Raw genomic sequence first — 18,332 nt, 5'->3', positions numbered from 1 at the left:
TTGGGACTGAGGATTGAGGAATATCCTGAAATTATGGCTACACACGCATTACTAATGCCCTGCTTGGGCCCGACCTGATGTGACCCGTCCCAAAAAATTTGGAACATACCCGCCTGATTTTTACCAATTCGTTTTTTGGTTTTTTTTGCACACCGGGCGCCCAATCCAAACTCAGATTGAGCCCAGGGGGGAGGGTAAAATTGGGGGGCAGGCAAGAAACTTTTGGCAAACCGAAAGTGGGGGAAGCAATTTTTTATTTTTGGCAAGCCAAGAGGGGAGCAAGCGATTCTTGGCACACATTCATGGGGCCCCTTTTTAATTAAACACTCAAAAAAGGAAAACAGTACGGAAACGCTTTAATATGCAAATTTTCCTGCTCGTTAGTGCGCTCGCAACATAATTATCTAGATCGCCCGGTCCGACCATTAAAGTTTGCAAATCGGGATCCCAAAAATTAGGCATGTTCAAAAGGGGGGGGCAAAGGTTTTTGGTGGGTCGAGATGGGGATCGAAGCAATTATTGGCAGGCCAAGGGGGAAAGCAACTTTTGGCGGGCTCTTCGGAAATTTGAGCCATAAATTATGATGTGCCATAAATTATCCACCACTCCCACTGTAAAAAAATTTACCCCTGGATGCTCATCTCTCTATCTGTAACACTCAGTGTTGCCGGATCTTTCATCACTACCCATTATTTTGACCGACATGGTCTGCCTCTACAAAAATTATAAATTTACTCCCTCTGTTGTTGAAATTTAGACATTTGTTGACAAGTCCTTTGGAGACGAGATCACGTGACTACTGCTAAATCGGACGAATTCTGGCGACCAACTTCAGAAGAGTGAGAAAGTTAAAAAATATAGTGATGGATTTATCTAAAAGTGTTCGGAGAATATAAATTCATGGAATTGTTCATCAGCTTGTTTCCTACATAGGTGAACAACACTTCACTAAATCTGATAATGTCAACTGATCTGCCGTCGAGGCCGTTCTCTAGGCCGACTTCAGAGCTGGTGAGAACTTTTTTTAACTTCCAATGCCATGGCAATGCTTCAGTCATTTTTTTAGTAAGCTTATAAAATTGTCATAATAATGCAGGTCAGGTTCTGCAATTTAGGCATACATTATAAAATTAAAATGACATGATAGTACAATAAGTACATGTAGATGTAGCTGAGTAATTTATTAGTCTGTCATTAAATAAAAATGGTACCGGTACATTTGATCAGAGAATTAATGATGTACCAGCAACCAGCATATATCTGGTTCCATACAGCAATACGCAGTATTGCTGTCTGGTAAGCAGGTACGAATTGAGACGTCGTGAATTGAGGCGTCGGAGCCGGTAAAACACAGAGGACTAGCCTACATCCCGTATCCTACTATCACTCAAACAAGCAAATCTCTTCACGAATTCACTCACCTTGCGATCCTACATCATCAGTTGAAACAAACATCTAAGTTTCCAAAAACAACTTTGTCATTCCTCAAAACTACAAGTAACTTCATTAATAAAAATTGAAATCATACTATTACCCGTTATTGAAAATTTTGTTCGATTTATGTGAACCAAAAGAACGCATGCGAGTCGAGTTCAGTTTACCAAAATGGTAGCTCCTGCCTCCTGGTCACCTCAGATATGACGTCAGTATCAAGCTGCTTAATAAACGGTGGATCGGATTGGTTGATATCAACGCCACGTTTTTGACCTTACAGGGGTCAGAGATATGCATATATTCATGTATGAAAACAGCGATGCGGATATAGTATCATCACCGGAACTGAGAATTGCGACATTTTCGATGTTTGTACCGGGGAATTTCAGACACGGAGACTCAGCGGAGATTTCGCCAAATTCGTCCAAAAGGTAACCAAAGGGTTGGGGATCGCATTTTTAACTATCACTAAATGTTTCGGAATTGAGGTCGGCTAAAAAGTAGACAGTTTCGGGGACTGTAATTGGTGTAGATGTCACATTTTGAACAGTGAGCGATAAGTGACCAATTTGATGCTCAGCACAAGTGACTATCTTTACTCAGGGTACAACCAGCAACGGCCAACGCCAAAGTCAGAAGATGGTAAAAGAGGAGGTCGCTTGCTGCCCACATCAAAATAAATGTGTGCATCCGCCTATTGATGGAAACAATGATCTAATCCGATTGTTCAACTAATACGATAAGCATGTAAGTGGCTTTGTGAATCACGACTGTCTAGCTGTAAACGGCGCATGCTCGGCTAATCCGGCTATCAACTTATTATTACATCAGTTGACCGCAAAATATAATTTTTGCTTAGTTTTGCTTTGTTGAAAATTTTCGGCAATCATGTGCGGCTGCTAAGTTTGACCCATCCCTGTGAAAAAGATCCTGATTTTGGATCCAAATAACATTTTTGGACACATTTGGACACAAAACACGATTATGGAGAAACTGACCACCACAAGTTTGAAATTGAATTACCCGGTACTGTGAGTGATTGCACTGATTTTAAGTTCCGTAAACTGCCGCAAATTAATATTCGAATGATTTAATATCATTTAAATATCTTTTCATTTGACCTTCACCTTATTTTACTGGAAAATTATGAATGCTTGACTTTCCATAAATTTAACAAAAATGTTGATTTTTTTTATGGGAGTTGCAATACATCATTATACTAATCATGGCGTGTCCGTCCGTCCCTCTGTCCATGGCGCTATCGCGCGCTGCGTGGTTTCGCTTAAGCGTGCTTTCATGGTGCGTATCAGCGTCTTGCACGGTGCGCTAATCGCGTAGTGCGCGGAGTACCGACAGGCGCAGTGCGAGCATCGGAAATCATTACAGTGTGGTTAATCGTGCAGGTGCATCTCATCGGATCAATAGGCCTAAATGGGTTTCCAGATTACAGCCAAGTAAGCATCACAGCTACAAAACTACTAAGTTGATTATTGTGTCAAATTGGGTCTTGATCATTGAGAGACGTATATCATAGTAGTTTAAAAGGTCAGGGCAAGTAGGCCTATAATATGGGTAACGGGTGTTGGGTAATTAGAGATAGTCACAAGAACCACCCAACCCGAGAACCACGAAATCTAGTTGTATTATAATGCTTTTTCACTCATTTAAAATCATGCTCATCCAGATTAGTTTTTGTTTTGTTTTTAAGGAAAAAGGTATGATTTGACTGCCAAATAGGGAATTTAATGGTACTTCCGTTTGTGGAATATTTTCTCCACTAAAGAGAAAGTTCTACCAGATCAGTCGAGCATGTGGCGCATGAGCATACCCATAAAGGAAGATTTAAGTGGTGTTTTATACGCAGGTCTTTTATATATTATATGCCTGGACCAGGAGCTCATTCCCAAAGATGGTTCCTGGTCCTCTAGATTGTACAAAAATGTAGTGTAAAATATTGGACACACCAGGAGCAAAAACTGGGCAACCATGGGTATGGGGTAAAAAAGCCTGGGTGCCTGCTTATTAATAGGCATGTCCACTAAAAATTGAAGTACTTTTAAATTGATTCAGACCTAACTTATTGGCTGGGAATTGATGAAAGAAACATTTTGGCGTTTAAATAATCTTAATCGGACGTTTCATTCCAGAGATATGGCCTTTTGAGTGTTACGGTTTTATATAGGGCTGCTAGAACATGTTAAAAAGTTAAAGTCCAAAAGGATTACTAACAGAAAGTGCAATTTTAAGGTACTTTTTCTTAATGTATTTATTAACTAGCGTTATCTGGAACATTATATTTGCTTATAACAACATGAAAATAAGATCATCCTGAAAATTTAATCGATTTTGTTGACATACAACAAAAATATAAGACCTCAAAACCCATGGTTTGTTTGGTGAAACCATAAGCATGATCATAGATGGCGCCATGGAAAATATCTCCATAGAGGAGATGAACAATAAGTGCATTATTTCAAATGAATGGCGGTAGTCTTAAACATTGTTCAATCTTTTACGGTCAGCACATTTTATCTTCAAAAATTATTATATTTCATCATGACATAAGTTTGGTAATATTAATCACTACCAATTTTGAGAAATTTGCTCCAACTCAAAGGTTATCTTTAATACATTGAGCAATACACTGTGTGTGCATGGAAGCCACGATGGAGAGCATATGAAATGGACATGGTAGTGAGAAGTGCATGATTTGAGATGGGCCGCGGTAGGCTTAAACATTCTTAAATTTCTTAACATCCTGTACATTTTGTCTTCAAAAATAGTTACATTTTATGACTATGTAAGTTTGCTTGTCTGATTCACTCCAACTTCGGAAATAATTGCGTTTGAACACCTGATGCACGGAATGGTGTCACTTCAACCTGTTGTAGTTCTCATCTCATTAAATTTTTCATTAAAAAAAGTTGATCCCTGCATGGAGGAAGGTCCTCTCTATTTACTGACCAATCAGGAAAAAGTTTGGTTAATGTTTTCCGGTGGAATCAGGAATTTCTTGAAACACCCTGATATAGGCCTACATTTGGATCAAAAACAAGTATGTACGCCATTTAACAGGCCTGGGATTTCTTGTATCGGATCAGTTTCTCCATAGACAATACGTGTGTGAGTGCACGCACACAGTAAATGAAAAATCGTTCTAGTGGAAACTGTATGGACAGTGGGCATCCCTATTATTAATATAAGCCTTGTTTATACGCCAAGTCGCCAAACAAAGAAAAGTGTACGGGATTAACTGTTGACAATCGGATTATATGCTTGAGCGATGATCTCCTCTTTTCTCATTTTTTCTCGATGTACAAACACTCAACAGCTACACAGCTACAAACAATAAACACATTATTTCAATGTAATTTTTCCCAGTGAATGCATGAATGACCAGAGTCTAGAGAGTGAGATAGTGGAACAACCCCCGAAACAACCTTCCTCCATTGGCATTGTTACTCATCAGCCCCGGGGAATGATCCTAAAGTAATATCTTGCAAGTGGCTGTTACATTTATGATTTTAGTGTTAAAAATAAACTTGACAAAACAGATATTTTGTATCTAGCTTTAGAACTAATCGTAAGAAAGGTGGTTTATGTGTGTGTATTTTGATACCCCATTCACCCAATTTCAAGAAAAATACCCTGAATACTGGTAGTAAATTGTATAGAGTTGAATTCAAGATATGGGCAGTTTACGTGCTTGCATTTATTTACTAACCATTGATTGCTGTATAAAGTGTGACTGTTAAATTCTGGGTTTTTTTTTTTCATTGAAAAGTGTGCAGGGGGTATCAAAATGCAAGAAGGTAACCACCTTTCTTTGTATGTTTTAAAATATTGTGAATATGATTAATAATTTTGAAGCTGCAATAGGTGTATTTTGTTGCTAGTCTTTTGAACACATTCATAGCAACTAATTTTAAGTTGACACATTTCAAACAATCAACATGTACCTGTTTTTTATGAAAATTTAATTTTATGTATTTTGTGAATTATTTGAGAAGCAACTCTAGGACCTACTCCAATTTCATCTTTTGGTATCTAATTAAAGTACATTGATCATTGATCAGGCATCGTGTTGTCATGGCTACCTCACATGCACAACAGCTGATGATTGATTTCCTTCCAATCAATAATGAATACTATCTGGTATTAATTTTCTGACTTTGTCATATTATGATAACTTATCACGGAATAAGTTCTTGTGTTTCTATGGAGAATAAAACGTTACCATAACTACTTGAATATCAACCAGAACAATAACACATGTTTGATCACATCACAGTTGGATTTGCTAACAACATTAAAGGATGTTTAAACAGGGAAAATGGCATAGTGTACAAAAAATGCCTTTGATCTAAAATGGTGCAGTTGATTTGTATAAACTCATAACTACAGTATTAGAGATATTGACGAGATCATAATGATGGCGAGAAGTGCAGAAACACCAAGTGTAAAGGTATTGGTAGAAACTTTTAACAATTAAAAAGTGTAACTTATATCTACATTGTAGTGCAAAGATGTGTTATAGCTTCCTGGCAAGGACTCAAGCAGCATTTACCATATAATTTTCACTTGACAGAGACTCAGGTGTGATCATTGCTGTATCCCGTCTGCTGCTGTAACAGAGACTGGACATAAGATACATTTTTGTTGTGGTTGAATCCATTACATGGATGCAAAATGGAGTTCCAGTTTTAGATTAATATTGCCAGTGGAAAACTCTCACAAAACTATGTTCGGTACTCAACATTTTCCGACTGATTTCAGTTCATTTTTTTAATCAAGTTTATTTCAGCAGAAAGCTGGCTAAGTTATATACGGTTTATGTACCAATAGGTAGTTTCTTCCTCAGTTTGTAATCAAATGAGTGCTACTTTTTCACAGATTAAATATAATTCATGTTTCGTTTTTGCTTCCCTTAGCTTGTTGATCTGCATGTGTACATTGTTCCTAAAAACTCATGGAATGAGAAATTTCGCAGTGCTTATAACGAAGTTATCCATCAGACCATATCATGTGGTTTTGTCAGGTAGGTGAATTTCATACATCTACAAAATGTACATGTATGTAGTACATGTGATAAAGAAGTATTACTAAAGGGATGTTCCTCCCACTAGTCCAGGTATAAACAAAGAATTGCTTACAGTTGTGCTTCTTTTACTTTTCTTGCATATTAAGTTTGTCTCACAGTCTTGAATTGTCTTACACCTTGCTATTAAATACAAGAGTTCAGTTCACATACTTACAAAGGAAGACAGTGAAGGTACTTTTTAAAATGAAATTAAAATTAAATACTGTAATTTCTCCAAGTAGCTGGCTCAAATAATGAAAGTTTGAAAATAATGAATGATGAAAAAGTCACCTACATGTACTCAATCATGAAAAAAATGTAATGGGAAACTGGGAATTGACTTTCATTAGCCTAACATAAATGTTAGAGAAAAAAAATTAGAATTGAAATAAACTCTTAATTAATGTACCCTTTGAATAATTCTGTATTTACTTATTTCTTGTAGGGTCTGGCCAGAACTGACCATCTTTAATTTACGTGAGATTATTTTTGAACAACTTGGAGATGATTCCATACCTAAGGATTATGTGTTTTTAAGAAGTGTTGGAAGATGCTTAACACAAGTAAGTATAATATGTGTGGATTATGTATTTTTCATGTGAACCAGTATGTGGCATGAATCATGGTCTCATCAGGCCAATGGCAGCAGTTGTGAAATTGCGGTACAGACAAAAAGTAGGGAGCAAAAACAGAAGGTCAAAAAACAACACAACAAGAACAAAAACAACTATGATGGAATGCATAAGAGAACTAGCATTGTATATAGAAGCTTATAATTTAACTACATATCAAGTATAAGGATTTTTCGCAATTGTATGCCCACATACATGTACATGCATTTGATGGACAATTTGATGGTAAATGTAAGGTAATTATTAATCTTTAACATTGCCTTCCTTCTGCCTGATTGAATCAAATACTCCCTCAGGGCTCAGAACTGGAGCAGACATATCAGTTAGAACAAAATTGCACTGTTTTCCATTTTTCCATTGACATATGAAATGGGAGAAGCACAAAGGAGGTTCCTAGATTCGTATTCCCCACTAGATAATGCTACCATGGAATGAGGCTTGTGAGACAAAAAACAAGCCAAGTTTTAATCATCTGACGCAAACAGGTGTATTCCGAGAATCACAGTGTGTGGGCATTCAATTGTTAATCTGTATTTGCAGGCAGGATATATAAGTAGGCCAAGTTTTCCTGTTTTAAACAGCATTTGTTTTTAAAACATAGAAAACTGAAATACTACAGACCTAGTTTTCGCTACCCTCTTGTGATCCTTATTGATGAGTGCTGTCTATCCAATGTTTTGTGGATGTGGAGAAGTTCATGTAGGCCTACTTATTAGAAAGATATACTGGGTGACTCCACATGGGATGGCTAGATCTGCATCAATGTGCACTAACATGATCTGCATTAATAGCAAACTGTATAGACGAATCCGACGAGCCACATTCCTACACCTCACTGGCGGCCATAGCTGGGGGCCAAACGAACTAAGCTAGTTTGGCACGGATGGCCCTCAGCTATGGTCGACTTCATCCTGACCATCACTTGGCTCATCGGATAATTTCGTCTATACAGGGCACTCGGATCCATATCAGGGAAATGGTTGTGTTGTGAGCATGTTTCTTGTAAGTGTGTTACAGTGCGTGTAGGGCGCTTGTTGCGCGATGTCGTCTGCGCGCACTTGATAAGTCTACATTGATGCACATCTCTAAAGTGCGCATTGATGCGAATCACCCCTCCAGTATGAAGTCTCCCATTGTCAGACATTGCCTACAAAGACAGATAACCTGTAGATATATACAAGGGCAATACGTGAGAAATATTGAAGAGCCATTTCCTTTTGGAAAAATACATATTGTATTCCTTTTGATGTGACAGGTGTTATGAGATGTATAACTTCCCATTAGACCTAGAGCAATATGAAGGTTATGTTACAGGGACCTATTTATAGGTAGCGTGACATCCTTGGTGGGTGAGAGGAGTATTATGTGAATTGGCAGGGGTTATGTCCCTAGTTTAGATATCACTGAAGACAGGAAAATGAAAATGAATTTATTAAATTTTCAATTCATTTGGTGTACTGTTGCTTTCTTTAAAACTGCATTTGAATGGCAAGATAGAGTGAGGAAAACTTTGATAAACAACGTCTGAGTAAAATGGAATAAAATTTGAGCTTATGTCCTTATTAGCCTACAACAAAATTGTCTGATGTGAAATTTTTAGGAAATTTGTTGCAGAATTATGATGAGTAGGTTAGATAGCAATGTGAGCTATATTCAGTAGATAGCAAATTAGCATGATCCAAATATAAGGTATTTTCAGTAGATAGAAAATTACCATGATCCAATATGAGCTATCTTCAGTAGACAGCAAATTACTATGATCCATTATGAGCTATCTTCAGTGGATAGCAAATTACCCCAATCCAATAAAGGATATCTTCAGTAGCAAATTAGCATTATCCAATGTGTTATCTTCAGTAGATAGCAATTAGCATGTTCCAATGTAAGCTATCTTCAGTAGATAGCAAATTACACTGATCCAATAAGAGCTATCTTCAGTAGATAGCAAATTACAATTTGAGCTATCTTCGGTAGATAGCAAAGTACCATGACCAAATGTGAGCTATCTTCGGTAGATAGCAAAGTACCATGACCCAATGTGAGCTATCTTCTGTAGGTAGCAAAGTACCATGACCCAATGTGAGCTATCTTCGGTAGATAGCAAAGTACCATGACCAAATGTGAGCTATCTTCGGTAGATAGCAAAGTACCATGACCCAATGTGAGCTGTCTTCTGTAGATAGCAAAGTACCATGACCCAATGTGAGCTATCTTCGCTAGATAGCAAAGTACCATGACCCAATGTGAGCTGTCTTCTACAGATAGCAAAGTACCATGACCCAATGTGAGCTATCTTCGGTAGATAGCAAAGTACCATGACCCAATGTGAGCTGTCTTCTGTAGGTAGCAAAGTACCATGCTCCAATATGACCTATATTGAGTAGAAAGCAAATTACCATGATCCAATATTCACAATGGCTATCATCAGCATGAGCTATCTTCAGCAGATAGCAAATTATAATGATCTAATACTAAATAGGGGTTATGTTTAAAGTATATCCTCAGTAGACCAAGTTTAACATGATTTGAACATATACATATTATTATTAAATTGAATAGATATATTATGTAGATTGCATCGTTAACTCCCCCAGAGTTTGTTTGAGCTTTTCTGCAGTAGATACTATAGCGCAATACACAGTACATACAGTTTGTGTAACTTTTTTTAACACATTCATAAAGAATTTACAAGTCAGTTGAACTGATTTGGAGTGATTATCCCCAAACTCAGAAGTATGTTGCCAAATTTCTTTTAAAAAAAGAACATAACAGTATTACACAGATAGGTATTCACACACTGTCACATACACTATTATTTTATAATAGCTCCTTGTTAATGTTCAACTTCTTGGTAAGGCACTACTACAAATACCTGTTAAAAATTATGAAATTTACTCATAATTTAATGTCATGTCAATAATGATTGTTCCCAAGTTAAATGATACCGGTATTAAAACATTAATGGTGTAGCAAGTAAATCTTGATTTTCGAAGAAATAATCATGTTTCTGCAACAGCAGTACCACCAGGAAGAGAGCACAGGAGAATTTTGTATCCTTCCCTTGTTTTTGCATCAAAGCACAAACATTATTGAAATTTCCACTATTTGGGGGAAAATCCAATTTCAGACATTTTAGGGAGTTTTTTTTAAACATGTAATTCATTCTCCCCAGAAGACAGTTCTGGTACTGGCAGTATACATGTGTCTCCTAATTAGGTGGTCTGTTTTAAGTACTTCCCATGACTATGTCAATTGTATTGTAGTGTACTTATTATAAAGGCAACATGCTAGCTAAAGACAAACACTTCAATCCAGACACAGCACTTTGGAAAAATAGAATTTGTATTGACACAGCTTGACAATACTATGTTATTCAAACATTTGTATACATACTGTGATACACAGTTAATTGTGGAGTGTTACATGGTACCATGGCAAATAACATAACAATGGTTTGTTTTCTATGTTGTTTTGGAATTAAATTGGTTTTGAGTATCATGTTTTGGGATATGTTTGGGAGTTAGAATAACATAGATTATAAAGTACAGATGAATGAAACCTAACCATGTATTATAATTGTTTGTAGTTTCAAATATAATCAAAATAGTAAAATTTAGTTATGATGTAGGAAAACTATTCAGAAGTAAAGTTTACATTTAGCACTGGTCCGTTGGACAAGTCCAGTTGTAAACTCCTCGGGCAAGCTTTAATTTGAAATGCTGGCAGGCAAGTTATTAAAATGTGATTAAAAAACGTCCCGATTTAGCGCAATGAACATCATTATTTTTGTCCTCATTTGAGGGGCAGTCTCCTCCCTGGTTATAGCCTTGCAAACAATACTTTACAGTGTACATGTAGTAAAGCAAAAAACATTGTGGAGGAAGATTTGTAGAAATGTACTTTATAAAAGTTGAAATTTGATTTATTTATGTTGTTTATGAATTGTTAAGGCTGAGGATACTGTTAATATCATAATCTTTACTTGAAGAATGTCAATCAATGCATCTTAATAGCCCTACATTCACATACCATATTCAGATGTAAGCCAACCCTTTTAACAAAGCAATATTTCAATATCAAATTGCAAGAATTGAAATCATTACTTAAGTGAGATTTGATTGATTTTCTACTCATTGTTATACATGTGGTCGAATCCAACGAAAAGTGTACACGGCATGTTCAGGGCCATAACTTAAAAGTATTAATCAATTGGCATTCGTTTTTGTATTGTGCTTATTCGCCTTGATCATACGCTTCTTCGCGCCATATATAATAAGACCCCTTCTGTGAAAAACTTAGACACAGAGACCCCAAAACATGCTATTTTTACCCATTTTTCAAAATATTTCTTAAAGTATTTTTAAAACATCTAAATCAGTTATGAAAAGAAGTCATTGCATTGAATCTAAATTGATTTCCTGAAAGGTGTGTATTCAAAGATTGCCTGTTCAATTTTTCACATATTTGTACATAATTATGAATTTTTGGTGATAATTTTTTGAGTGGTATTTTTTTACATTACCTACGAATACAATTTTTCATAGCACTAGATATATCTTTAAAAATGGAAATCACTAATAAAATTAATTGATACAAGCTTTGATATGTCCAATACTGAAATGCATTGCATTCGGACATCTTTATTATTGTGTTTAGCTGCCAGAAATTCTAAATGGCACAAAGGTAGGTTTGGTAAAAATATGCATTACCTCCGAATACATGTTAAAAGCTGTGCCATTTCCACAAAGTGAGAGAATAGTAAACAATAGTTAAGCAATAGGTGCAGGGTAATACACTCTTTATTTCTACCAAGTTTCAATAACCTGCGTTTAAATATTTCTGAGATGTCAACAATAAAAGCAAGTATTTGTAGGTAAATTTCGGTAACCGAATGTTACCTACGAATACACTTTGACATCATGACAGTATTGTGAAACACCGCCATTCATGCCAATGCCCATATTGGTACATAACGAAGGCCTGTATGTTTGCTATCAAATCATATGTCAATGAAAGTTGCGAATTCACATACATGCCCACCATGCAAAACTGAATACGGCTTAATTGGTGAAAAATATGTACTGAAATAGCGACGGTCTGCTCATTTGAAAGAAAAATCAGATTCAAAGAAGATTAGAAGGGATAAATACTTGGATTTGTCAACTGTCATGTGTGCTTCATTTTAAATGTTTACCGACCTTCTGGTTTCTTAGTAATTTGTGTCCAAATTGATTTATTCGAAGGTAACTTTTGACGTTTTAGCTAAGGTTACCTACGAATACCATGGAAAAAACGACTGTTCTCATTGTCTCATGATCTAGACAACACATTGATGGACCCTGGTATAAAGCTAATTGTAGTTGCCCTCAAGCGAAAGGCCACAAGGCGTAACTGACTCCAAGATGGACTTCACAAGTCTGCAATAACGGTTTTCAGCGATTTGTGTGCAATTAAGATAATTAAAGTCACTTTAGTGCCTTTGTTTCTTACTTCAATCCTCTTTCAACCGTTGTGAACCGACATTATTAATACATGATAGGGTCTAAAGTATCAATAAACGCACATAAAGAAAATAATACATTCAAAGTGCTTTATAAAATGACGTTTTGATTGCGATATCCACCAAAAGTCTAATTCTTACCTACAAATACTGAAATGTTACTTACGAATACAGCATAATACATGACATGTGTAATGAAGTGTCCCTACCAATGGAAATTAATTGTCAAAAACTTTAAGCGGTACCCCAGGACACTATTATTACCCATATACTGGATTCATTCAACAATTATTTATTATGTAAAATTGCTGTTTAACTACTTGTATATCAAAATGAAGTGGTCAAAATCTTGCTAAAAGCATCAAAAAAATTTTGATCTAAGGTAATAGCATTTATTCATTTGGACGTACCATCTGAAAGGGATCTAAAACTACCATTTTATTAATTCATTACCATAATAGCAAAATTTAAACCTATAAACTCAATATAGATATTGTTAAATCGCTCATGTTACCTACGAATACCCGGGTTTCTTCACCTTTTCATTGTACAAAGCAGTGTTGGAGGACTCGGGACTCGGACTCGGACTCGAGTCCGGACTCGAGTCCTTTTTTCAAGGACTCGGACTCGGACTTGGACTCGGAAGCTAAGGACTCGGACTCGGACTCGGACTCGGACCCCAAGGACTCGGGGACTCGGCCGAGTCCTCCTCGAGTCCGCAAAATAGGGTCTTTTAGGTCTTTTATTTTCGTGATTGCTTGATCAATGATCACATCACATGATTAATTTAAGCAATTTTGCATGCAAATAAATTCAGTTTGTAACTAAAAGTACAACCAAAAAGCAAGATTGCTTTCAGTTATATCTTTAATTGGTTTTAATGGATTTTAATCATATTCGTTTGTTTTGACATGACTGCTTTGTTAGTGCAAGTCTAGAATGTACATGAATAATACCCTGGGGCACTCAAGTTAAATTTTGGATTTCTGTGCCGAACTTTGGGAACTAAGAACTGATTTGGGGGCAAAATAGGGGCTTGATGAACTGAAATTTCAACATTTTGTGGAGGTCTGTGAACTAAAATTGGGCCTAATTATAGGCTTTGAGCTAACAAATTCAAAATGTTTCCAATTTGATCTAAAGAGCTATATACAATTTTCAGAGTGTTAGGCTCAATGAACTGGAGCATATATGGTCGAATCCAACGAAAAGTGTACACGGCATGTTCAGGGCCATAACTTAAAAGTATTAATCAATTGGCATTCATTTTTGTATTGTGTTTATTCGCCTTGATCATACGCTGCGCGCCATATATAATAAGCCCCCCTTCTGTGAAAAACTTAGACACAGAGACCCCAAAACATGCTATTTTTACCCATTTTTTCAAAATATTTCTTAAAGTATTTTTAAAACGTCTAAATCAGTTATGAAAAGAAGTCATTGGATTGAATCTAAATTGATTTCCTGAAAGGCGTGTATTCAAAGATTGCCTGTTCAATTTTTCACATATTTGTACATAATTATGAATTTTTGTGATCATTTTTGAGTGGTATTTTTTTACATTACCTACTGAATACAATTTTTCATAGCACTAGATATATCTTTAAAAATGGAAATCACTAATAAATGCTTAATTGATACAAGCTTTGATATGTCCAATACTGAAATGCATTGCATTCGGGCATCTTTATTATTGTGTTTAGCTGCCAGAAATTCTAAATGGCACAAAGGTAGGTTTGGTAAAAAATATGCATTACCTCCGAATACATGTTAAAAGCTGTGTCATTTCCACAAAGTGAGAGAATAGTAAACAATAGTTAAGCAATAGGTGCAGGGTAATACACTCTTTATTTCTACCAAGTTTCAATAGCCTGCGTTTAAATATTTCTGAGATGTCAACAATAAAAGCAAGTATTCAGTAGGTAAATTTCGGTAACCGAATGTTACCTACGAATACAATTTGACATCATGACAGTATTGTGAAACACCGCCATTCATGCCAATACCCATATTGGTACATAACGAAGGCCTGTATGTTTGCTATCAAATCATATGTCAATGAAAGTTGCGAATTCACATACATGCCCAACATGCAAAACTGAATACGGCTTAATTGTTGAAAAATATGTACTGAAATAGACGACGGTCTGCTCATTTGAAAGAAAAATCAGATTCAAAGAAGATTAGAAGGGATAAATACTTGGATTTGTCAACTGTCATGTGTGCTTCATTTTAAATGTTTACCGACCTTCTGGTGTCTGAGTAATTTGTGTCCAAATTGATTTATTCGAAGGTAACTTTTGACGTTTTCGCAAAGGTTACCTACGAATACCATGGAAAAAACGACTGTTCTCATTGTCTCATGATTTAGACAACATAATGATGGACCCTGGTATAAAGCTAATTGTAGTTGCCCTCAAACGAAAGGCCACAAGGCGTAACTGACTCCAAGATGGACTTCACAAGTCTGCAATAACGGTTTTAAGCGAGTTGTGTGCAATTAAGCAAATTAAACTCACTTTAGTGCCTTTGTTTCTTACTTCAATACTCTTTCAACCGCTGTGAACCGACATTATTAATACACGATAGGGTCTAAAGTATCAATAAACGCACATAAAGAAAATGATACATTCAAAGTGCTTTATAAAATGAAGTTTTGATTGGGATATCCACCAAAAGTCTAATTCTTACCTACAAATACTGAAATGTTACTTGCGAATACAGCATAATACATGACATGTGTAATGAAGTGTCGCTACCAATGGAAATTAATTGTCAAAAACTTTAAGCGGTACCCCAGGACACTATTATTACCCATATACGGATTCATTCAACAATTATTTATTATGTAAAATTGCTGATTAACTACTTGTATATCAAAATGAAGTGGTCAAAATCTTGCTAAAAGCATCAAAAAATTTTGATCTAAGGTAATAGCATTTATTCATTTGGACGTACCATCTGAAAGAGATCTAAAACTACCATTTTATTAATTCATTACCATAATAGCAAACTTTAAACCTCTAAACTCAATATAGATATTGTTAAATCGCTCATGTTACCTACGAATACCCGGGTTTGTTCACCTTTTCATTGTATAAAGCGTTAGGTGTATGCTTATAATTTCTAATATTCTTGAAAACATATATCCTACTCGTTCTTATACAATGTGTAAATTGATTCATACTCATTTGATAAATAAAATACAGAAACTGACCTAAACTTCATTTTCAAAAATAAACTAGCATAAATTGACTAAGATCATATTGATCGCGTTATAAAAATAAAAACAAATATTTTCTGGTTGAGCTAGCATTTTCCTGACACCCTGTGGTCTACATTATACTAAAAAAAGCGTTAATGGGAATATTCCATTTGTTTTAGGTTGATTAGTATTGCGATAGTGAAAGCATCCTAGTGGTATTCAGTAGGTAACATTGGGTTTTGATATCACATTTACTATCACACGTCCTGGATTTTTTTTTTTTTTTTTTTTTCAAGATTAGTAATGGCACTTTTGGTTCCTATAAGGCCAATATGTCATCAATCAATGGGCAAAAGGAAAAAATTAAGGAGACATTTTTATTTCGGACTTTTATTTTTGGCCCGTGGACACATTGGTTGGATTCGACCATATATGATGCAAATGCGGGTCTAAGGAACTGCTGGAGAACCTACAAAAGGGACACTTTACCGCCGCACATACCCGTACCACCTTTACATGTGAGTGACCCCCGTCCCCGGAATATAATACTGAATAGGCCTACAGCCAGATCCAACACCCCTTCGTTTAACACCTGAAGTTTGGTAGTGCATCTTTTGCCTCTTTAAAACACACTGAGCCTAAAAAGTTACTGTGAGTCTGTGATTATACTCTGTTTCCAAGGTATGCTACCTAAGGGGCTGAGCAAAAATTATGAGCATTCCATTGGGGGGAGGTAAAATTGAGGGTACAAATTTTTTGGCCGATAGAAAGGGACGGTGGAAGCAATTTTTTTTTTTTTGTGAGGGGGGAACAAGCTATTTTGGGCAGATATGGGGGCACCTTTCAAATAAAACGCTCTAAAAAGGTTTAGAAAACAGTACGAAAACACTTACATATGCAATTTTACCTGCTCGCTCCGCTCACAACATATATCTAAACCATTTAACAGGCATAAGAATGATCATCCATGAAAAAACCTGAAAAAGCGCGCGAAATGAGGCTAAAAAGGCCAAAAACGGGCTAAAATTTAAGAAAAGTGTGGAAATTGGGACCACAAAAATGCTGGCAATCTCATGCCGTATTTCAAGGTTTGTAAATTGGGATCCCCAGAAAATGGCATGTGCAAAGGGGGTGCAAAGATTTTTGGCAGGCCGGGGAGGGGGGGGAGCAAGCGATTTTGGCAGGCGAGAGGGATAAACATTTTTGCAATTTCACCCCTCCGCGGGCTCCGCATAATTATTGCACAGCCCCAAAACAATACCTGGCATGCAAGGTATGACTAGCACATTATGTATTTACATGAATATAATATAGAACTAAAATTCTGGTTAAGTATAGGCCTACGTTGATAAAGTATTGCTGAAAACCATACTGCAGTTACTGTCCGTTTTCCTATACACAATACACAGTGCTCTCACCATTGACGCGTGACCCCTACAAATGATGTATGTTGGGAGAATGGACACTTGCCTAGTTAACATCACTGTGTGAAAATAACCAGCCAATATTTTATTTATTCTCCAAAACTTCTAGCAAATATATTTCTCTAACATGACCTAAAATTACAGCTAGGTTAGATGTTCAGAAATGGTCGTACTTTTTGTAAAATATGAGTGAGGGCAAGGCATAGCTAGCCAACTCCCTTGTTATTTGAATGGAGATTTGACCGAAAATATTGGTATCGGACCGCTCACTTCTGAAGGATGCCACAAAAAAACCGGTAAAAGCTACATTTAAATTATTCTAAATAGGTTCTAGAAAATAAAGTTTTGTAACATGTCCTAAATTTTAGCTAATTTAGGTGTTTGGAGAGCGTCGTACAGGGAAAGTGTAGGAAGGACATGTAAGCGACAGATAACACCAAAAATATGAAGAAATTATTTCTAAACCGTGTTAAGTCAAAAATCATTATGTTGCTCATTTTCAAGAATGCTGGTTTACAAAAAGCACGACATTGTCTGATTTCGTGAACAAAGCCACACATAACATTGTTTCCTTTCGTTTCCTTTGTAATCGGTTACCCAACTGAAGCTATGAATACCAGCTTTATTGCGATATCGCACATGAAAACAGTCACTTGTGCACAACCAGAGAAGATCCGATTTAATCAGTTGAGCTGTTTCAATGAGTGTTATCTAGGTTTAATAGCTTTTAAGGGGTTGTTTGGAATGACAGGTGAGTCAGGGGTCAAAAACAAAATTTTTACCTTTTTGACCTCAGCACATGTGTATGTATGATCTGCCATACAAAAATTAAAAAAAAATAACACCTTAAAGTATCATTTTTAATGTTTTTGTCATAATCACGCTTTTCTACAAATTTCATCTGTTTGTACGGGGCGTGTCTGTTGCCAGGTAGGCCTACATGACAGCATAGACACACGTTACAACCTTGAATAATAATACAGAATGACGTTATATTCTTCTTAACCTATCTTAGAACTGCCTATTATTTCAATTGTTATACTGTTCTGGTTGGTTT

The 18,332-nt window shown here is 36.2% G+C and overlaps 1 protein-coding gene across 6 annotated transcripts in view; it reads left to right on the top strand.

The window, feature by feature from the left end:
* The first annotated feature begins 798 nt into the window (after positions 1–798).
* LOC140147634 (uncharacterized) overlaps positions 799–18,332 on the top strand; it is a 56,751-nt gene continuing 39,217 nt past the window's right edge. For 5 of the 6 annotated variants that reach the window (XM_072169416.1, XM_072169442.1, XM_072169436.1 and 2 more), the window contains exons 1-3: positions 799–1,011; positions 6,366–6,472; positions 6,960–7,077. In XM_072169416.1, the coding sequence (XP_072025517.1) occupies positions 961–1,011; positions 6,366–6,472; positions 6,960–7,077 (276 nt within the window). In that variant the 5' untranslated portion in view covers positions 799–960. Of the gene's footprint in view, positions 1,012–5,636; positions 5,900–6,365; positions 6,473–6,959; positions 7,078–18,332 lie in introns of those variants that run through there. The other variant, XM_072169423.1, reaches the window with a different exon arrangement.

This window comes from Amphiura filiformis, chromosome 1 (genome assembly GCF_039555335.1).
Source record: "Amphiura filiformis chromosome 1, Afil_fr2py, whole genome shotgun sequence".
NCBI lineage: Eukaryota > Metazoa > Echinodermata > Ophiuroidea > Amphilepidida > Amphiuridae > Amphiura > Amphiura filiformis.
Note: the sequence above shows the minus strand (reverse complement) of the source record. Positions and strands in the feature narration are given on the sequence as shown.